At 32.8% G+C, this 19,614-nt stretch overlaps 1 protein-coding gene across 1 annotated transcript in view; it reads left to right on the top strand.

Moving 5' to 3' along the window:
* Positions 1 to 1,442: 1,442 nt before the first annotated feature.
* The window catches only part of LOC129984357 (alpha-mannosidase 2-like), a 42,201-nt gene continuing 24,029 nt past the window's right edge, over positions 1,443 to 19,614 (top strand). Inside the window, exon 1 of the mRNA XM_056094227.1 lies at positions 1,443 to 2,045. Within this exon, the coding sequence (XP_055950202.1) occupies positions 1,653 to 2,045 (393 nt within the window). The 5' untranslated portion in view covers positions 1,443 to 1,652. The remainder of the gene's footprint in view (positions 2,046 to 19,614) is intronic.

The raw sequence follows: 19,614 nt of genomic DNA, 5'->3' as shown, positions 1-19,614 counted from the left end.
CTTTTGCTAGTCTTTCTCCAGCCACACCAGTTACTTCAGTAAGCTCCATAAATGGTTCATTTATAGGGTTTATTGAAGGTTTAGGTTTATGACACACTAATAGGATTTGCGGGATTATTTCAATCTTTTGTCTTCAAAATTTACATACCTAATAAGGACTGAAGTTTGTTCCTTTTGGGAAATATCAGGAGTACCATCCATTTGATCCGATAGTAAATGGCTATTTTTATATCTCCTTTCATTTTGTTAAGGACTTCATTTCCTACCGGCATCAAAAGACACTCAGTCAGCCACATGGAAACAAACTAGTTCGTATACTTTCAGTATGTGTCAGAATATTGTTTAGAACATTATTTTAATTCTTGATCATATTGATTGGGCGAATGCCAGTGCATGGCATCCGCCGCACCCCCTAGATGACCGGCTGTGCTTTCAACTTACTGTAACTACAAGAACTAACTTTAGATGAAAATATTCTTTAATGTTTTTCGAATTTTTTGATGTTAAATGCATCATTTGATTTTAATAGATTTGCGGCTAATATTATATTTGTATCTTGCTATTATTATTATGTTTGTAGTTATGTAGGTAAGTACATATTCTGCATTTATTACGTTGTATTCTGTATTTATTACGTTGTATTTTGTATTTATTTAGATTCTGTATTTATTAAATTGTAATAAATATTGCAGACCTTTTCTGAGCTCGCCACATCTACGCCACTGGGTGAATCGCAGCACCGTGAAAAAATTAGAAGTAGCTCGTACCGTGGAAAAGTCTGTCCACTCCTAGTTTACAATATTGCGGATGTTGCATAGGCATAAGCCATAAGTAAATATGAATATACACATATTTACGGAGCTTCTAAAATAAAAATTAACCTAAAATAAATAATTAACCTACTTATTAATTAAAAATATATCAAAATATAAAAGTGAGTTGATTAATTTATTAAGAGTCGGATCTTATAAAATGCAAACTGCTTGATTCCGCCACTGTCTATACTCCCCCCATTTCGTCCATTCCGCCACTATCTATACTCCCCCCTCTTTGTCTCCATACGTGACGCCTTCGCCTTTTTTGAAGCAACTTAATGGCTATTTCGGGACGAAGCTCATAATTTTTAACCGTGGTCAGATGATACCATGCAAGGAGGAATAAGAAATCAAAAAAATGCCGCAGAAGCTACAGCACAGAAGCGAATATTAAAAGTCGAGCGATGCTAATAAATGACATTCGATGCAATATGTATTCATGATGCCGGAACGGAAAAATAGATGGCTGGGGAGGGGGGGGGGGAATTCTGCCGATAAAAAAAAAAAAAAAAAAAAAAAAAGAGCGGAACAAAACCGAGCGGGTTAGCTTCCGGTATTGGCGAGAATTTCTGGCGCCGTTCTGTGGAGGCCATCGTCGCCGCTGCTTTTCGGCAACCATGTAATTGCCGGCAGTCAGATGTGTTTTCAACTCTGCTTCACGAAACTTCAGATCTGCGTTGATGTCCGCCGCAGCAACCCTGAATTTCAGAAGCATGCCGCAATTTCTCATTGTAAACTATGCAGCAGCTGACCATCACGACAAAGATGCACTTTTCGAAATGTCCTAAGTTTCATATTTAGCAAAAACCTATCATTCCCCCCCTCCATTCATTTACAATGCCTAAATTTCTCTTGGTGCGTATCTTCCAAAAACCAAGGACCAAATACCTGATTTCGATTGTTGTTTTGGTGTTCGTTTCCATCGCAATCCTCTACCACAGCGTCGGAAATAAACAGAATCCAACCCCGGCATCGCGGCTGGAAAGCAGAGATTCGGAAATATCTGTGCAACTCGTCGAGCAGATAGATGCAGAAGTGGAGATCGTCAAAGTGAAATCGCGCCAAAATCTGCCCTGCGATCCTTTGCCCCCGCTCAGAAATGTCGACATAAACACCCCCGACGTGTACCCGACCTTGAACTTCAAGCCCCCATATCGGAGCTATTGGAACTACACCTTCGAAAGGAGGTACCTCAAAGTCAAGGAAAACTGGAATAAATTGCCTTTACAAGTAAGTGTCCTCCTCCTCCTCGTTTTATAAAAATAATTATCATATGGTTTGAAATGATTTCCTTATTTTTGTATCTGATTGAATTTTTTTAAACTTTCATTTATGAGAGATTTTTAAATAGTGAGACGGGTCTAGCCATAGCTCTGGTTGTTAAAATTTTCATACTGTTGTTGTCTGAAAATTTTCCGTATTAATAAGGAAAAAATAATAATAGAATTGTCTTAATGAATCGTATTAAAATATGTTAAATAGATCTGTATTTAACGTTAATTTTGCTATTATTTATCATTAAAAATTATTTCTTTTCCTATACTTTCCATTTTTGATCAAAATGCGAGTCAGATGTAAGTAGGGTTCACTTCTGTATAAAGAAATTAAAGAAGCCCTGATTTATATTATTTCCTTTCTAATATCCATCTCAAAAGAACGTTATTCATTTCAGGTTTATTATAATGTATTTATATACTTGATTTTTGTATACAATTTATAATTTTCTCTAATTATATATATTATGACTGAAAAATTACGTTAACTATATTACTTCTCTTGTGTAAGAGTTAGTTGTTTACATTCAATAGCAAGCAGTCCAAGGTCTTATCGTATTCAGTTCCTCTTCTGTCTGGGATTTCATTGATAGAGATTTATATTGGTTCAAAACAATTAATATTCTTTGCAACGAATTGGCATTTCAGTTAGTTTGAAATATTGTAATTCTAAATTTCATTGTATTAGCTTGCAGTTACTTAATAGAATAGTTGTTTGACTTTACTTATGAATATAATTGTTAGTTAATGAAATATGATTATACTACTGTTGTTGATGGTATATCTCAACTTTTGTAATAAATTAGCCTATATTGTAATTCTAAATTTATTAACAACAGTAAAATTTTACATTTTAACTTTAAAATTTACAGCTCTGGAATTAAGTATTTTTAATGGAAATGCATTGCTATGTAGAGATTTTCCAGTTTATAAAACTCCCAGTTTATAAAAAAGTTAGCATGATGTAATGTGTTTCTGTTTCTTTATGATTATGGAGCCTGGATATGGATTTACATATAAGAATTGAAATCTGTGGACAGCAAACGAACGTCGCGAGCAATCGTAGTAGTTAATTACACAATATATTTTTTTATAATTTAAATACTTAAAATGAAATATGTAAAAGATAGCTTGCTAGGATCATAATTTAAACTGTTTTTCATTTTGTTGGAATAAATTTATGCTGTGATGTTTTCTAATATTTTAATCTCCGTAATTAAATGCCTTTTTGTTCAATTTTTTTTTTTTTTTAAATTAGGAATAAATCATAGGATTATACTCTTTAAGTTCTTACTGTTTTCTTCAGTGGTGTCTAAGCACAGTAAAACTTTAACATTGGAATATATGATTTATTTTCTCGTTTAGCTTACAAAATTTTTTATACATATCCTGGTTGTCTAGATTCATAGTAAAATAGTTTATTATTTATACTCATTTCACTAATAAAAACGGTTTATTGATATTTTTATATATTTCCCCTATCAAAAATTTTGATCCTTTTCCTTTGAATCATTTTAGCAAGTTCATTTAGTTGACCCAGTAATAATTTTACAGTTATATAGCTCTCCAATGTGTGCTTTTTGTATTTAGATTCAGTAAATAATTTTCTCTTATAGTGAATATTGATTTATTTTCCGACTTAAAAAGATGTACTGTCAAAATGAAAATAAAAAATAAAAATTTGTAACTGAAAACAGACATGATACATTTTCACGGAAGCTTGGATTTCAACTTTTTAAAAATCTAATTTTATAATTTTTGAGATCCAGTTGACCTTTATGTAATAATTCGAAAATATTTTTGATGTTCCAAGCATCTTCTGTATAAATTCATCAGCTTATGATTCAATTAGTCGTACTTATTTTGTTTTTCGGAGTTCATATTTGATGCAATTCATTATTTTAAGACTTTCAACTTTTTTTTTTATTCCAAGTTTTATGTCATATCTGTAATAATAGTTAAAAATCAAAAGAATTATAATTGTATTCAATGGTAGTGAACTGTTAAAAGAAAAAGTATCGACAGTTGATTTTCGTTTGTACCACATGTTATTAGTTTCATTTCATGTTATTCGTCTTTAATTATAAGAAAAAGAGAAAAAAACTCATCTTTGTGGTTTTTCATGCTTTATTATAAACTTAATTATTGTGATAAGCAAGAAATACAATTTAGTCGGCAAAATTTTACTGGAACTTCTGCCAAGTTTTGAAAGAAATATTACTCCATATTTTCTACAAAATGTGTTACATCTTGTCGCAAAAATGCCAAAAATAGAACAAATAAATAAAAGGCATGATAAAAGAGTAACGCTAGAATAACGATGCTGAATAGGATGAAAAAAATGGTGATTAATAGCAGCAAGCGAAATAGGGCGTCGTGTCTTCTCTTCATTGATTAAACAGCGGTTTCGCAAAGATCTCCTCTGCATTCATTAGCAGAGTAAACAAACATGATCTGAGATATGATCTGTAGATCTGCGATGCACGTTGAATAATTAGGCAGCGATAATTACACACGAGATTCTCTCCACTCATTGGATAAAGAATTTTCGGTATGTGGGGAAGAAAAAAATTTTTACTCAAGTTTCTAAAATAACATGACAGAAGAAGTATGATGGGTATTTAAGTACTGGTTTTAATTGGGGGGGGGGATTTAATTGAACTCCTCGTTAAATAAATTAATTAAACCGTTTTCGTTACAAAAAAAAAAATAAACAGCATTTGAAAGAAATTCATCTGCTTGAAAAACGTGTTTTCTAAAGAATTATATTTTTTAAAAAAAATTGTTTGCCTCATAAAAGCGCAGCGAACTGCAGAAAATAAATGGAGAGTGAATGCTGAGCTATGGTTTAAATTGAAGAGAAGGAATTTAAAAAAATATATTTATATAGTTTTTTTTAATTGATGAATTTTAACCTATCAATTCTTTTAAGTACGAATAAAAGAACAAAACTGAAGAACAGAAATAATTTCTAGTCCGTCTTCCTTTCTTTATTTCCTTTCTACAAGAATGGAAAATTCTGGCATTGGGATAAATATGTATTAAGTATTAAATTTTCCTTTCTGAATAAATATTTGGTACAGTATGAGACCAAATTGGCGCTTGTGCCATTAAACTAAACTAAACCCTTTCATGATCTTTTTAGCATTTTTTCTTTTTGAACTCGTTAATGCCTTTTTCATGGGATTGTAACCTAATCATAAAAAATAATAGGGGGGGGGGGCGCTTTTTTTCTATTTCATTTCATTTTACAAGAGACATTTTATCGTCAGAGGCAGGATATTCGCATTTTCCCTACTTTTGGTAATTTCATTTCCTGTCTACCTTGTTTTCAATGAATTTGACATTGCTTTTACATTTGAATTTAACTAAATGGAGCATTTTTTTCAGAATCCATTGGTAATTGGAATTTTTTCTTTGATTCCTTCAGTTGCCTCTTAATTTTATATTATAACATTATCTCTAATTCTAATTTATTTCGGTTAATTCGAAGTCAAAATTAAGAATTGAAAAAACATTTTTGTTTAATTGCTTTCATGAGAACGTAAAATGAGTCTTATCTAATTGCAGTTTAGATAAACTGTATTAAGATTTCAGCTAATCTAATTACAGTTCATATAATCTAATTTTGAAAATAAGTAAAGATTTTTCATGTTATTTCTACTTTCAAATGCTGATAATTAACCATTCTTAAATTCCTTTATAATTATATTGAGCATTTTGTGTTTAGTTCAAACATTTTATAAACTTCTTTTTATTACAGTTTATACATCTTTCAAAGGATTTACACAAAACGACATATAACTGAAAATAATCGAAATTTTTATGAAGAATTATTTATTAAGAATTTAAAATTACTCATATAAATTCATTATTTTACTCATATAAACTCATAATATTTGATTTTTTTTTGAATTAATCGTAATATATTGCTGCTAAATAGTAAAAACGATTAATAAATTTGAAAATGAAACATATAATGATATCAAATCATTAAATATTTTCTCATTTGCATTTTGACACATAATGTTTCTTTAAATGAAGGTAGAATAACTTTTTCACATTCTTTTTCATTAGCGCTTAAATTAGCAATAGCGCAATTTATCTCCTATTGAACGGGGGAGTATTGATTGATGTGCAAATGTAAGAAAGGGGGGAGACGGTATATAACCGGGGCTGTTAAAATGATGCATTTGATCAGCACAATGGTCATTAATGAACCGGGAATGGGATGAAATTTTAATATAAATTGAAATCATCGTGTTTATGTATACATTTATATTCCACATCTCTTCCTAAACACTGGCGCGAATTCAAACGAATTTTGCATATTTTTTAAAGATAACTTTGAAAAGTGGACAGAATCCTTTTCTTAAAATACTGATATCTGGAGCAATATTGTTCTATTTTCAAATGTCATTTGTGTAAAAACTTAATTTCATGTATGAAAGTATTTTATTTTAAATATTTCCGAAACATATAACTTTTTTTTGTCCCAGATTTTACTCTCAAACCAAAACAAATGCTTGGAATGGTTCTACTCTTCTGTATACTTAACCCCTTATAATAATGAACAATTGTACATGAAATAACCATTTAATTTTTATTAGAAAAGTTCATGTTATAATTCTTACATATTGTTATTTAAAATTATATTATTGATATGGATTAACTCCAATTCGTAAGTTCATTTTCGACGCTTTTTTAAAAACCACCAATGACTTCGGATTAGTAGCTAATTTTACGATTCGTTACTGTGTTTATTTCACGGCCAGTTTTTCCTCTAGCAAGACGGTTATTCACGCTAAATGTTTACAAGAACGGAGTGTGATGGTGATCTGTGACATCAGCATAGGTAATAAAAGTGCTGCCGGATTCAGTACACTTTGAAAATCATCATCACAATCAACGGTAACTTGAGTCGCTCGGCGAGTGTGGCTCGGCATCCTGCTATATGGCATGAAAAACCAATGACGAGCTGTACTCGTCATTTTACCGGAAGGGGTTAAATCACTGAAGAATTGGCTGAGGATTGAAATAAAATGAATTTTGAGTTGGGTATAACTCAAAATTCCTGCAAATTACAAGAGTTTTACAGTAAAAATCATAGGGTGGATGATTTGATCTTTCCTGAGAGCTTAAAAGGTGCATAACTTTACAATGGTAACTTTTTTTTTCATTCTTTGTTTGGTGCTTTCCACTATTACCATTACAATCTACCATGTACGCTATTATAATCTATCAAGTGTACGCGCATACCACAGGTTGGAAACCTCCGAGTTAGAGTACATATGAGCATTATATATTTATATTCTTTTTTGGATAAATCTGCTGGGAATATATCTGCTGGTTCGTGTTCATATGAATACCATAATTTAATTTGTGGCCGTGGTCCTCTTAAAATTTTCTTGCACATTCTCTAATAAAGGTGTTACCCCTTGCTCCCCCCTTCCCGAGCTTAAAAGGAACGATCTTGGTCAAAACTGATTACCATGAGCCGCAGTGGCCTGTTGGTTAGGTCTCGGCTTCGGAACCGGAAGGTTTCAGGTGCGAGACTCGATTTCCCCGAACCACTGTTGTGAAAACGGGTCTGGTGCACATTAAATCCCTCAGGGCTAAATGTGCTTCCGCAGGTGTGGTGTGGAACTTTGAAAAGGGGGGGGTGCCAGCTGAGGTGTCGTCCTTGTCATCTGACCGCGGTTCAGAATGACGAGGTCCGTCCCAAAATAGCCCTAATGTTGCCTTAAAACGGGACGTTAATATAACTAAACTGATTACCACGAGTACTCCGATTTCTAGTTTTAGAGTCCCACCTTCATGCCAGTTGTGTGTTTCGTAGTATTGTAAAGAAAACCGGTACTTGTATGTTAATTGTATGCTGCAACAGTAGTTACAAAATATCAAATCAATCTTTGGCTGTTTATTTACTTTTGTTATTAATCGTTCCGATGCGGTTAATATGCGTTCCAAAAAACCTAATATGCATTTCAGACGTCTTTTCCTCGACCCATTGCAGTCAAAATTTGACATAGAAATGCAATTGTGATCACAATTTCGCATCCCATATTTCATTCATTTGTCATTGGTTCGATTAAGTTATCGTGTTTACATGCATGTAGAAGTGTAGACCGACAGACGAGGAATCCTTTGACAGATTTAGTACACAATTTGAAAAGAATCTGTACCTCAGATGCTAAACCTATGTACCAAGTTTTATTTATCGAAATCTTTACGCTTAATACTTATCGTATTCATTTGTACTCGAATAGACAGATTTCCTCTAAAGGGATTTCTATCAAAATTGTTAAAAAATCTGCTAATTTAGTGTAAAGAATGCGTGCCAAATTTTATCTATCGAGTTCAAAGCGTTTTTGAGTGATTGTAGTCACAAATAGATGTAATACCATCAATCGGTTTTTCTGATTCAGGAAAGTCTGAAACGTGGAGATTCCTAAAAATCTCGGGCTCGATTTTTTTTTTTTTTTTTTTTTGACAATTTTAATACTCTTGTATGCTTCGTATAGGAGGAAGTAAAAATGCGACTTAATAGAAGGAATTTGGCATGAACCTTTTTTTTTTTTTTTTCCCACTAAAATTATAAATCTGTAACAAATTTTAGGCAAATCCGGCAACAGCCTCGGTTTGAATACGAATGCAGTTATTCAAATTCAACGAACGAGATAAATGCGTTGTGTGGTTTCAATACTGCAGATTTGCCACAAATTTTGATCTTCATTGGTCTGAAAAAAAAATCCAAACGTATATTTTGCATTTTCTTTATTCTGCCGGCTGATCTCCCATATTGTGTACGAATGCATGAAAGGTGAAGAAAGAATATTCATTTCGATTTCTGAGGAATTTTACGATTATTTTTCCCTGTTTTGAAGTATGATTTCTTTTGGTTATTTTTTGCTTTTATATTGATTGACATGTTTTTGTTGCTTCACATTATTTATTTTGAAATGTGAAAGGTTTTACTTCGTCGATTTTCCGTAATGCTTATTGTACCAAACTGGAAAATTATGACTTCCCTTGTTTTGTATTTTGGTTGAAAATTTTTATTTGTTGGAATCGCAAGGTTGTTGATTTATGACGTGATTGCCACTGAAACTGTCATTTAGAAAAGCATAAACGTCGTGTACCTAATATGTAGTGAAACACTATTTATAAACTTTTATTTTTAAGAAAGTGACGTCGAAAATGTGTGGATTCAACAAAATCTCGAAACCAGTTTTTTGACAAACACAGTTACTTTCCAGTATACGAAGCACACAAAGAATTATAATCGCCAACAAAATTCAAACTCTAGATTTTGCCGAATCTCCATTTTCAGACCTCCGTGAATTCCGAAAAGAACATTATTGGAATTATGTGTAACTGTCTATAAACACCGTAACTCGAAACGCTTTGAGCTAAACAGATAAAATTTGGTAGGCGATCTTCATATCAAATGTATAGATGTGCTTCACATCTCAGGGGAGTTTGTCCGAGTACGAATGACTGCAAAACGTGAAGATCTTCACAAATAAAATTGGATACGCAAGTTTAATATCTAAAGCGTAGATTCTCATCAAAACTTGGAACTACTTTATCTATCAAAGAGTTCACCGTCAGCACTTCCGCTTGCATGTAAAGCGATAATTCAAAAACACAGACTAAAATGAATTCAATTTGATTGCGATTACAATCAAAATTCATTAGCCAAATGTTGTAGAAGAAAAAAAGTACCCAAAATGTGTATTCGATTTTATGTTATTTATAAATGAATCGCCAATAAATAATTAAGCAAAATCGCCAAAGAGCGCATGTTGATATGTCCTTTTGTAGCTGTTGTGCGCCAATGGCTTGAAATAAATACACTGTTATCTACATGCCATTGGCGAACTATAATGTTAATACCATTAATGGTTTTCTTTACTTCACTACGAAGCAAACCATTCTCATGTGGTCGAAAAAAGAATGCGCTGCGTATCAATCTAATATATAAAAAGGAATTTTTGTTTGTTCTTATTTTATGCTCTACCGTACCCTTTGTTCGATTGCGATAAAACTTAGCCAACTTATTACTTGCGCTTGCGGAAAGGGTACAGTATAATTATTATATCTAATATTTAAAAATCAATTTTTATTTGTTCTGTTTAATGCGCTGCCGTACCGTTTATCCGATGGCGATACATCTTTGCCGACTTAGTGCTTTGAACCTAGAAAAACCATGTTTTTCACATGGCTAGTTGTATGTTAGATTTTAACGAGTCGGATAGCCAAAAAATTTGTTTTTGCTGAAGACAGAAAAACAAAGTATTGTGTACCCTAAAGTATACTTAAATAATAAAGTTTAAAAAAAAGTAGAATTATTATTTATACTTCTCCATTATATATCATCAAATTTCATTAAATTTATTCATTGTCGACAAGAAAATAAATATCACTCCTTCTATGAATCCTAATGAAACAAGATAATATTTCAAATTTCAAACGATGCTTCCAAAATTATTTCTTCTGCGGCAGCAATGCGCCGGTATCGGCTAGTAACAAATAAAAGAACATGCAGCTAAACGTCCTGCACAATCATGTGACAGTGATATTTTTTAAGGCCATTATAATCTAAAATGAAAAAGCGTTCATGTGCCAGGAAAACTGCATGCGTGAAATCACGCAATGTGTTCATACGCAAAACACATGCATCACGAAAGCACTTAAGATTAAGAGGGAGAACGAGAAACACGCCATCGTCTGTTTAAATATTATTTAAACTAAAATTTGTGAGCAGATTTACCCGAGTGTCTGGGAAAAAGTGTTTGGAATAGGCTTCTTTTTTTTTTTTTTTTTTTTTTTTTTTTCCCCACTCTAAACTATGCATTTTTCTTGTGTGAGGAATTGTTTAAATGTTGAGATGAAAACATTTGAAATGAATTTTCGAAAGTTATAATTGAATATTTCTACCTCTCTTTCGGGTAAAATCCATACAAGTGGGAAACTTTTCATGGTTTAATATAATGGCATCAAATACAATAAAACTTCAACTATTCATCCCGAGGTCAACCGATGACGATTACTATACATTACACTCCCGAGTATCCGGTTCACGACATCCGGCTTCCATACTATCCGGCCTACTTTACTTTCATCGTCATTAAATGAGGAAGGCAATGCATCTATTAATGACTTTTTCAAAACCTAACAACTGTAAGTTTTGATTCTTATCTTAGAGTTACTTTTTCATATCTGTGTCATCATTCATCAGAGAAAAATAAAATCAGTTTGAGTCCATTTTTTTAGGAATGAGTACTACGATTTCCGTAAATGTTTTGTTTATGTTTCCTGCATTTAAGTTGGGCATTACAGAATTCACATTAAAATGTGAACAGTTTATATCCTTTTACTTACTTTTTCTCTAATAACTTCTTGAAACGCGCAGTGGAGTATACAAACATATATAAACTACCAGTACACAGTCCTCTATTTTAACTCGACACGTTACCGGCAACTGCTTCTATGATTCACCGGCCCACGGCCGCATTCACTATCTATGTGGTTTGAGATAAATATAGTCTTAGTGCTCAATAAGAAGAGAGAAAATACGTATTATAGCTGTGAGTTTTGGTATAAAAACTTCTGGTATGGATGGGCAAAGAAATGAATTCATAAAACTCTGACCTATCCGGCTATTTTCTTTTCCTGCCAGCCCACCCGCCACATTAGGTCTGAGAATCAGTAACTTTACAGAATCGTCTTTTCTGTTGCGCATATTTGAATTGATTAGAGCATGGTAATATTTAATTACTTATTTTTATTATTTAAAATAATTAATTTTTCTAAACCTCATCTATACTTATAAAGCTCGGTGTGTGTGTGTGTGTGTGTGTGTGTGTGTGTGTGTGTGTGTGTGTGTGTGTGTGTGTGTGTGTGTGTGTGTGTGTGTGTGTGTGTGTGTGTGTGTGTGTGTGTGTGTGTGTGTGTGCTGGCCCTCTACAGGCCAGATCGTTCGACCTATAGCTACCAAATTTGGCACATGCATACCTTGGAGGTCGGGAATGTGCACCTGGGGTCCTTTTTTGAATTTTTAATTAGAATTTTAATTATTAATTAAAAACTAACTTTCCGGCCAAAAAATCTTTTCATTTCCCAACCAACAAATGAATAAGGCTTCAGTTATTTTTCCCACGCTAATGAGGCTTAGGCTTAACATATTTTCGGCCGATTATTTCAAACTATTCTGTTTATTTTCTTAGTGTTTGATGCATTTAAAATTAAAAATTGTTAATGAATCGATCTTTCAGGTTCATTCTGAAATAATTTTGAATTAAAATAAAACAGAATAAAGGAAATTTAAAATTTCTAATCTGCGTAGCGTTACCAAAACTGGCGTAGAAAATTCACGCATTTGCGTTACTATAACTGGCGTTGAAAAGTTCACGCATGCGCATTGTGTTCTGATTGTTGACAACTCTATTTTCAACGGATATAGACTTGGTTTTGAAGGCTTAACATGTTTCCGACCGATTATTTCAAACGACTCTATTTATTTTCTTAGTTTGATGCATTTAAAATTAAACATTGTTAATTAATTGATCTGTTCATGATGAATCTGTGCAAATTTTGTAGAAAACTTCTTGAGATATTACATAAATTAAGAAAGATATTCTTTAGTGCCCATAAGGTTTAAATACTCAGCGACTCTGTTTTTAGTACTCATATTTAAAAAAGGCTTCGTTTCAGTAAAAAACGTTTTTATATTAATTGCAATTTCACCATTTCCACTTTAATTTAAAGCATAAATCCTACGGGTGCTAACAGAAAATTCGAGAGATATATTACATATAAGATAAGAGAGATAATACATATTACGTTATGCTGAAGGTCTTTATAATATTATGAGTGAATTATATGACTACCAAAATGTGAAGTTTTAAAATATTTTGATGAAGAAGTTATTAAAATAGGAGTTATATAAAGGAAGAGGAAATAAAATATTTAATTATTAAAAATTTTAACGCGCATTTAGATTGCCAAGCCGGCTTGTCTTAAATAAATAAATAAAGAATCCAAAGTTTATTCGAGCTTTTTGCTGTCCCGTGACTCACTCTGCTCATAGGGGTTCTAAGGTAATCAACCAACAGAGGGTTGCTGATGCACTCGAATGGGTGGACATCTGCATTTGAAATGGAAAACAGTTGTTTGAAATATGCCTGCATTGTGGGTTGAATGACCAGATTGAATATTAAGATATTCACTGCATACATTTGTAGCACGATTGGGAATAAAAAAGCGTACTGCAATGTTGGATTTTTTTTAATTTCATTTTTTATTTATTTGTTTATTATTTTGCATTATGTAGTATATAAACAGATACTGTGAGTGTGTATTTTTTGCCGCTTTACAAGCTAGATTACTTGATCTAATGCTACCAAATGTGACACAAATGTAATGTAGAAAGTGAGAACGCGCAGTATGAACATATATATATATATTTTTTTTAATTTATTAATTATTAACTGAGATTTTGGCGATTTTCCTCGAAACTTTCAAAAATGGAACTGTACAAAAATGATTTTTGCATCAGTTTACAATGCAAAATATTGCATTTTTAATTATTTAGTTTAGTTCTATTTTCCCCCCAATTTCAATTATATTTCTTTTGAGTTATTTTTAACATTTTTTCAAACCATTTCCATTGTTTCAACAAAAAAATTTAATCTTGGGATTTTCTTCCATTGTTGAAAACGAAGGAAGAAAAGATTCTGTTTTCAGTTCATCTCAAAATTATATGGACAAGTGATATTTTTCACATAACAGTCAAAAAGGAAGCAATAATCACGAAAAAATTAATAAACACATGGAATCATAACATAAGTTTATCAATACAAAAAAATATAATATAACCTTTACAGAATTTGCATAAAAAATAGAAAAATAGACTATCCTAAAAATATATGGAATTTTTGAATATTTTATATTTAAATTCAAATTTTTGATCCATTGCTTTGGATTAACAATCCTCTCAGGCATGCTTTGAACTAGAGTTTGGAAAAAGTGCGGCTGTAAAGAGAACCAACTCTTCTCTACGTGTTGCTTTAATTCTTGAATAATTGAAAAATGACGACCACGGACTACACATCTCATGCAAGTACTTTTTAAAAGTTTCCCATGTGATTCATGTCTGGGCTGATGGCTGGCTTGTCTATAACATCATTTGATTCTGCGTAAACCAGTATGTTGTTGAGTGGGAGGTGTGAATCAACGCATTGTCCTATTTGAAATTCCACTTTTCCGCTTGTAAGATGTTTCCAGTTGGAAGTAGATTGTTCTTGGGGACATTTTGATAATCCTCAGAGCACTGTCGACCCTTAAAAAACACAATATCCGTTGTTCTGTTAAAACAGAATGTGTCCCATACCATGAGGGAACCCTCTCCTTGCTTCCACTGAAGAACTTGCGAGGTTCTCGATGTAGATCATGTCAATCAGGCCGATCTAAATTGATTTTTTTTTTTCATCATTGAAGAAAACATTTAACCATTCGTCCGTCCAGTGCATGTATTTTTTAACCCAAAGAACGCGTGCCTTTCTATGGTGCAATTTCAGCAGAGGTGCCCGATGCAGTCTTTGATATTTCTGAAATGTGCTTGCCTGTTCGCGATGATGAAGAGTAGGTCTTGAAATTGGAAACGCCAGAGTTCTCTTCATTTCACGAACAGGCCTTTTTTGCTTTGAAACTTCTCGCAAAATCTCTGTCTTATCGCCGGTATGGTTTTCTTAGTTAACCTGAAAGCTTTTTAGCAATCACTTTGTCACCTTTCAATAAAATTTCATAAATTCCAGATCTACTACTTCCATTTGTTTGGCGATATCAGAAACTTTGATATTTTGAGCTTTTAAGCACCAAATTTTAGCTATATCAGCAGGAAAGAATTGAACGTTTTGAAGCATTTTACTTCTCCAGAATTGAAGAACGAGCATGATTTTACATTTCGAAATTGTTACGTCACATGTACAGAACGCAGAATATGCAAATTATTTTATACAGTGGAAATATGAGATTCTTTTCATTGTCCATATATTTTTGGGACAGCTTATTTTGAATTTTACAAACAATCTATGATATCAGCATAATGTTTCTGAATTGTAATAAATTTGTTATGATTCCATAAGCTAATATTTTTTTCGTGATTATTGCTTCGTTTTTTTTAATTGTTATTTTAAAAAATCGCATGCCCATATACTTTAAGACACCTTGGATTGTCTGCTTATTTTACATGAAAAAAAAGGGGGGATGAAATTACAATATTATGAAAGACAATGTGTAATTAGAAAATAGATTACCGAACACTAAAAGCTATTTTTTTAAAGTCATGCGAACTCACTGTGACATGGCACTCATGTACACAATGAACAGGTGTAAGATTCTTTTAAATAACACGGCTTTAATGTTTTATTACAATTTAATGCCTTAAAATATTTTGTTGGAAACATCTTGAACATAGTGTTATGTATAAAATATTTGGTTGAAGTTTAACAGAACTGGTGAACCAGCTAATCATCGGAAACAATTATTAAAAATAAGATAAAGATTATAATGTATTGAAAATTTAAATGTTGTTTGAGATTCGGAAGATGTTATATGAGAAAGAAAGCATAAATAATTTATTTCCTATTGCTTTCACCAGTTTTCTTTAAGCTTATTAAATCAAATTGGGTATTATTAGAGTGACGTTATAAAGTTGGGATGGAGAATCCTTCGGAGCTAAATTTTATTTTAAAAAAATCAACATAATTTTTTTAATAAATTTATTTATCGATAAATAAAAAGGGAATCTGGTACATCTTTTCAGTCGGAGCAATTAGTCAAAAATTGACACTGGCCTGACTAATTTAGGATTTCTCGTCTTTTCATCCGCATATAAAAGCTGGGCATTTAAAATTAATTTCCTGTATCTAACTTTCTCGTATGCCAAGAAAACATATTGTGATCGACAAAAAAAAAAAAAAAAAAAAAATTAACCATTATATTTTGATGAATTTTCAGGGCTGTGGGGATCTGGTAGTAAAGTCTCGAGTGCGGAACCGGAGGGTTTCAGATTCGAGATTCCATTCCACCGAAGAACCATCTTGTAAGCCGGTCTGGTGCACGTTAAATCCGTCTGGGCCAAGCTTCCACACGCTGATGTGGTGTGGAAGTTTGGAGGGGGAGTGCCAGCTCAGATGCCGTCCTCGTCATCTGACCGCGGTTCAAAATTACAAGGCCCGTCCCAAAATAGCCCTAGTGTATATTTAAAACGGGACGTTAATATAACTGAACCAAACTAAAGTTGATGAATTTTCACATTTTAGAATTCTCTAAGACCGAAAGAAAAGAAAAGAAAGAAAATGTATTTTAATATAATTTTATCTCCGAAGCGCAAGCATATATATAACCAAAACATAAGTATATAGTTTTATCACCATTATATGGTGTTTATGGAATCTATTATGTAATTTTGAAAAGAAAGTTGGAGGGGAGGGGGAAGAGAAAAAAATTAAAGAAAACCAAGTCTGCAATAAATTTAGATAAGAGAAGGGGCGAGAAACAGTTAGGTATTTCAATCTCTCTCATTGGCTTAGGAAGAAAACCCAGTAATATTTTTGGCACAGCAATGAGAAATACGCCAAGGAAACGAAATACATCTATCATTTTTCATACATCTATCATTATCATAGAAATTTTTAATTTAATTTATTCTGTTTTATTTTAATTCAAAAGTACTTCAGAATGAATCTGAAAGATCGATTCATTAACAACGTTTAATTTTAAATACATCAAACATTAATAAAATAAACAGAATCGTTTGAAATAATCGGCCGAAAAATGTTAAGCCTAAGCCTCATTAGCGTGGGAAAAAAATGCTGATGCCTTACTCATTTGGCGGTGGGGAAATGAAGATTTTTTTTGGCGGGAAAGTTAGTTTTTTAATTAATAATTAAAATTTCAAAAAAAGGGACCCCAGGTGCACATTCTCGACCTCCAAGGTATACACGTACCAAGTTTGTAGCTGTAGGTCAAATGGTCTTTTCTATAGAGCGCCAACGCACGCACACACACACACACACACACACACACACACACACACACACACACACACACACACACAAACAAACAAACAAACATTGAGCTTTATATAAGTATAGATATATAATGAATTAGTAATGTTTTAAGTGCGAGTCGGTGAGTTTTAAGTTCCGGGAATTCGTTTCCCATTTCAAGCAACTGAAATACAGTACACTCTCGAATATCCAGCCTAATGTGATGGAAGGGCAGGTCATAAAACAAAAAAGCCGAATAGGCCTGAGTTCTATGAACTCATTTCTTTGCCCAACAACACCAGAAGATAAAGTTTCTATAACAAAACTCACTGTTATAATGGTTATTTTCTCACTTCTTATTGAATAGTAAGCCCTCCATTTATCTCAGTGTGAACGCAGCCGCGGCCCGGTGAATCCTAGATGCAGTCGCCGGTAACGTGTCGAGTTAAATTAGAAGGCTCTGTACTGGTAGTTTATTTGTGTTTATATACTGCATTGCACATTTCAAGAATATTAGAGAATAAGTAAGTTAAAGGAGAGAGACTGTTCACATTTTAACATATATTATGTAATGCCCAACTTAAATGCAGGAAACATAAACAAAACATTAACGTAAATCGTAGGCTTAGTTCTTAAGAAAATTGACTCGAATTGATTTTATTTTTCACTGATAAATGATGACACAGATATGAAAATGTAACCCTAAGATAAAAGCCAAAGCTTACAGTTTTTAGGTTTTGAAAAGTCCTTAATAGATTATTGCTTCTGCAAAGCCTTGCCTTTCTCATTTATTTATGATAAAAGAAAACTAGGCCGGATAGTACGGAACCCGGATGTCCGGGAATGTACTGTAATGTCTTATTTTATATAAAAATTATATCAGATTTTTTTATTAGATTATATATTCCAGTATGCATGCAAATATGCAATAAGGGGGTTGATAAAAAACGCCCAAGAACGTCAAATGTTTTGAACCATTCTTGCTTATAAATCAAATGTAGGAATAAAGTTGATATTTCGGGGTCGTCTCGGTTAAGCCATGATTTCTGGTCACCTTAGTTAGGAAAATGTTTGAAAGGTAAGACATAGAATAGTGTGATTCCGCACTGAATATTTTCTCGTTCCAGATGTGCTGCTTGATTCGGTCCTGGCAAATAGTTCTTCCTTCTACGGTCCGGGGCCTCATCTGATAAGCTCCAGTTGGCCGTTGAGGCATTGTTCTCCGCCGTCATTGTCCTCGGGGCAATCGAATCCATTCTCTGACCTGTCATCGTATTGTGCTGCCGAATGGAATGACGGGCCGCGAAATGAGCGTGATATGTATTCGGATGAACCCTTTTCTCGCTGTTCGGTCGAGGCACCTTCAACAGATGTGTGCGGGGCGAGAATCCAGGTCATTGGGATAGGCCTCCGCTTGTCCCTGACCTTCTTGGAGAAATGGCCGAAGGCTCTAGAAGTCGGGCGTGGGATGGCTGCTTTGTGCTGTTACTCGATTTTGCTATCGACGGGCGAGGACAATCTGCTTTTATTTATTTAGGCTGCTAGTTGGATAAAAGCATCGTGTTCATTGAAATCTCTCGATTCGAATTTCACATAAATACTAAGTATTGTCATGAATGTAACACATTCTGTATTTATTTATCTACAAAATCATACGATCCTCTTGATGGACTGCTATCCTGTTTACGATATCTCAGGTATCATTGTCACAGATTAACTAATGAAAGATCTAAATTAAAATTGTAATTTATATAATTGTAATTGATCCGCCTATTACGTTTTGTAGTTGTTGCGTTCTTTTCGAACAAATTTCCTGCATATGGTTTGTTAGAAATGTGTAAATTTTGTGCTAGGATCATTATCGTGATCACAGATTGATAGATGCGACAACAAATTCCAAAATTGTGTTTTTCGGTTGCAAGGATGTTTGAAACATGGAGATTCATTAAAATCGCGATCACATTTTTGGTGGTTACTATTCTTAAAACGCGAGAAAATAAAAATTCTAACCATCGAAACATCAATCACTCGAAAGTCCTAATTATTGAATGTTGAAAATAAATTAAAACTTAATATTTATTATTATATATAAAGTCGAATATTAACTACACTGTTTTAAACTCCATTCTGCAGGATTAAAATAATTTCTTCCGTAATAAATATCTGGGGAAAAAGCGTCAGCATAATTTAGATTAGTGTATGAATAATAGGGTCTTGATTATAAATTAAATTTTCTGATTCAAAGTAACTTGTGTGAAATTTTACTTAATTTTGTTATTTTAAAAATTACTTGAATTATGAAATGAAGCGCTTGAATTAATTATGAACAAATAAGTAAATTAAAAAAAAAACAATATTTTCTAATTTATCTTAAATATTTCATGCGACTTTCAATGATTTTTTTTCCGTATATCTAATGTAATACTTGCTTTTGTTTAATCAAATAAACGCAATCATTTTTTTTAT

This window comes from Argiope bruennichi, chromosome 9 (assembly GCF_947563725.1).
Source record: "Argiope bruennichi chromosome 9, qqArgBrue1.1, whole genome shotgun sequence".
Taxonomy (NCBI): domain Eukaryota; kingdom Metazoa; phylum Arthropoda; class Arachnida; order Araneae; family Araneidae; genus Argiope; species Argiope bruennichi.
The sequence above is the reverse complement of the archived record's forward strand: the minus strand, read 5'-3'. Positions and strand labels throughout refer to the sequence as shown.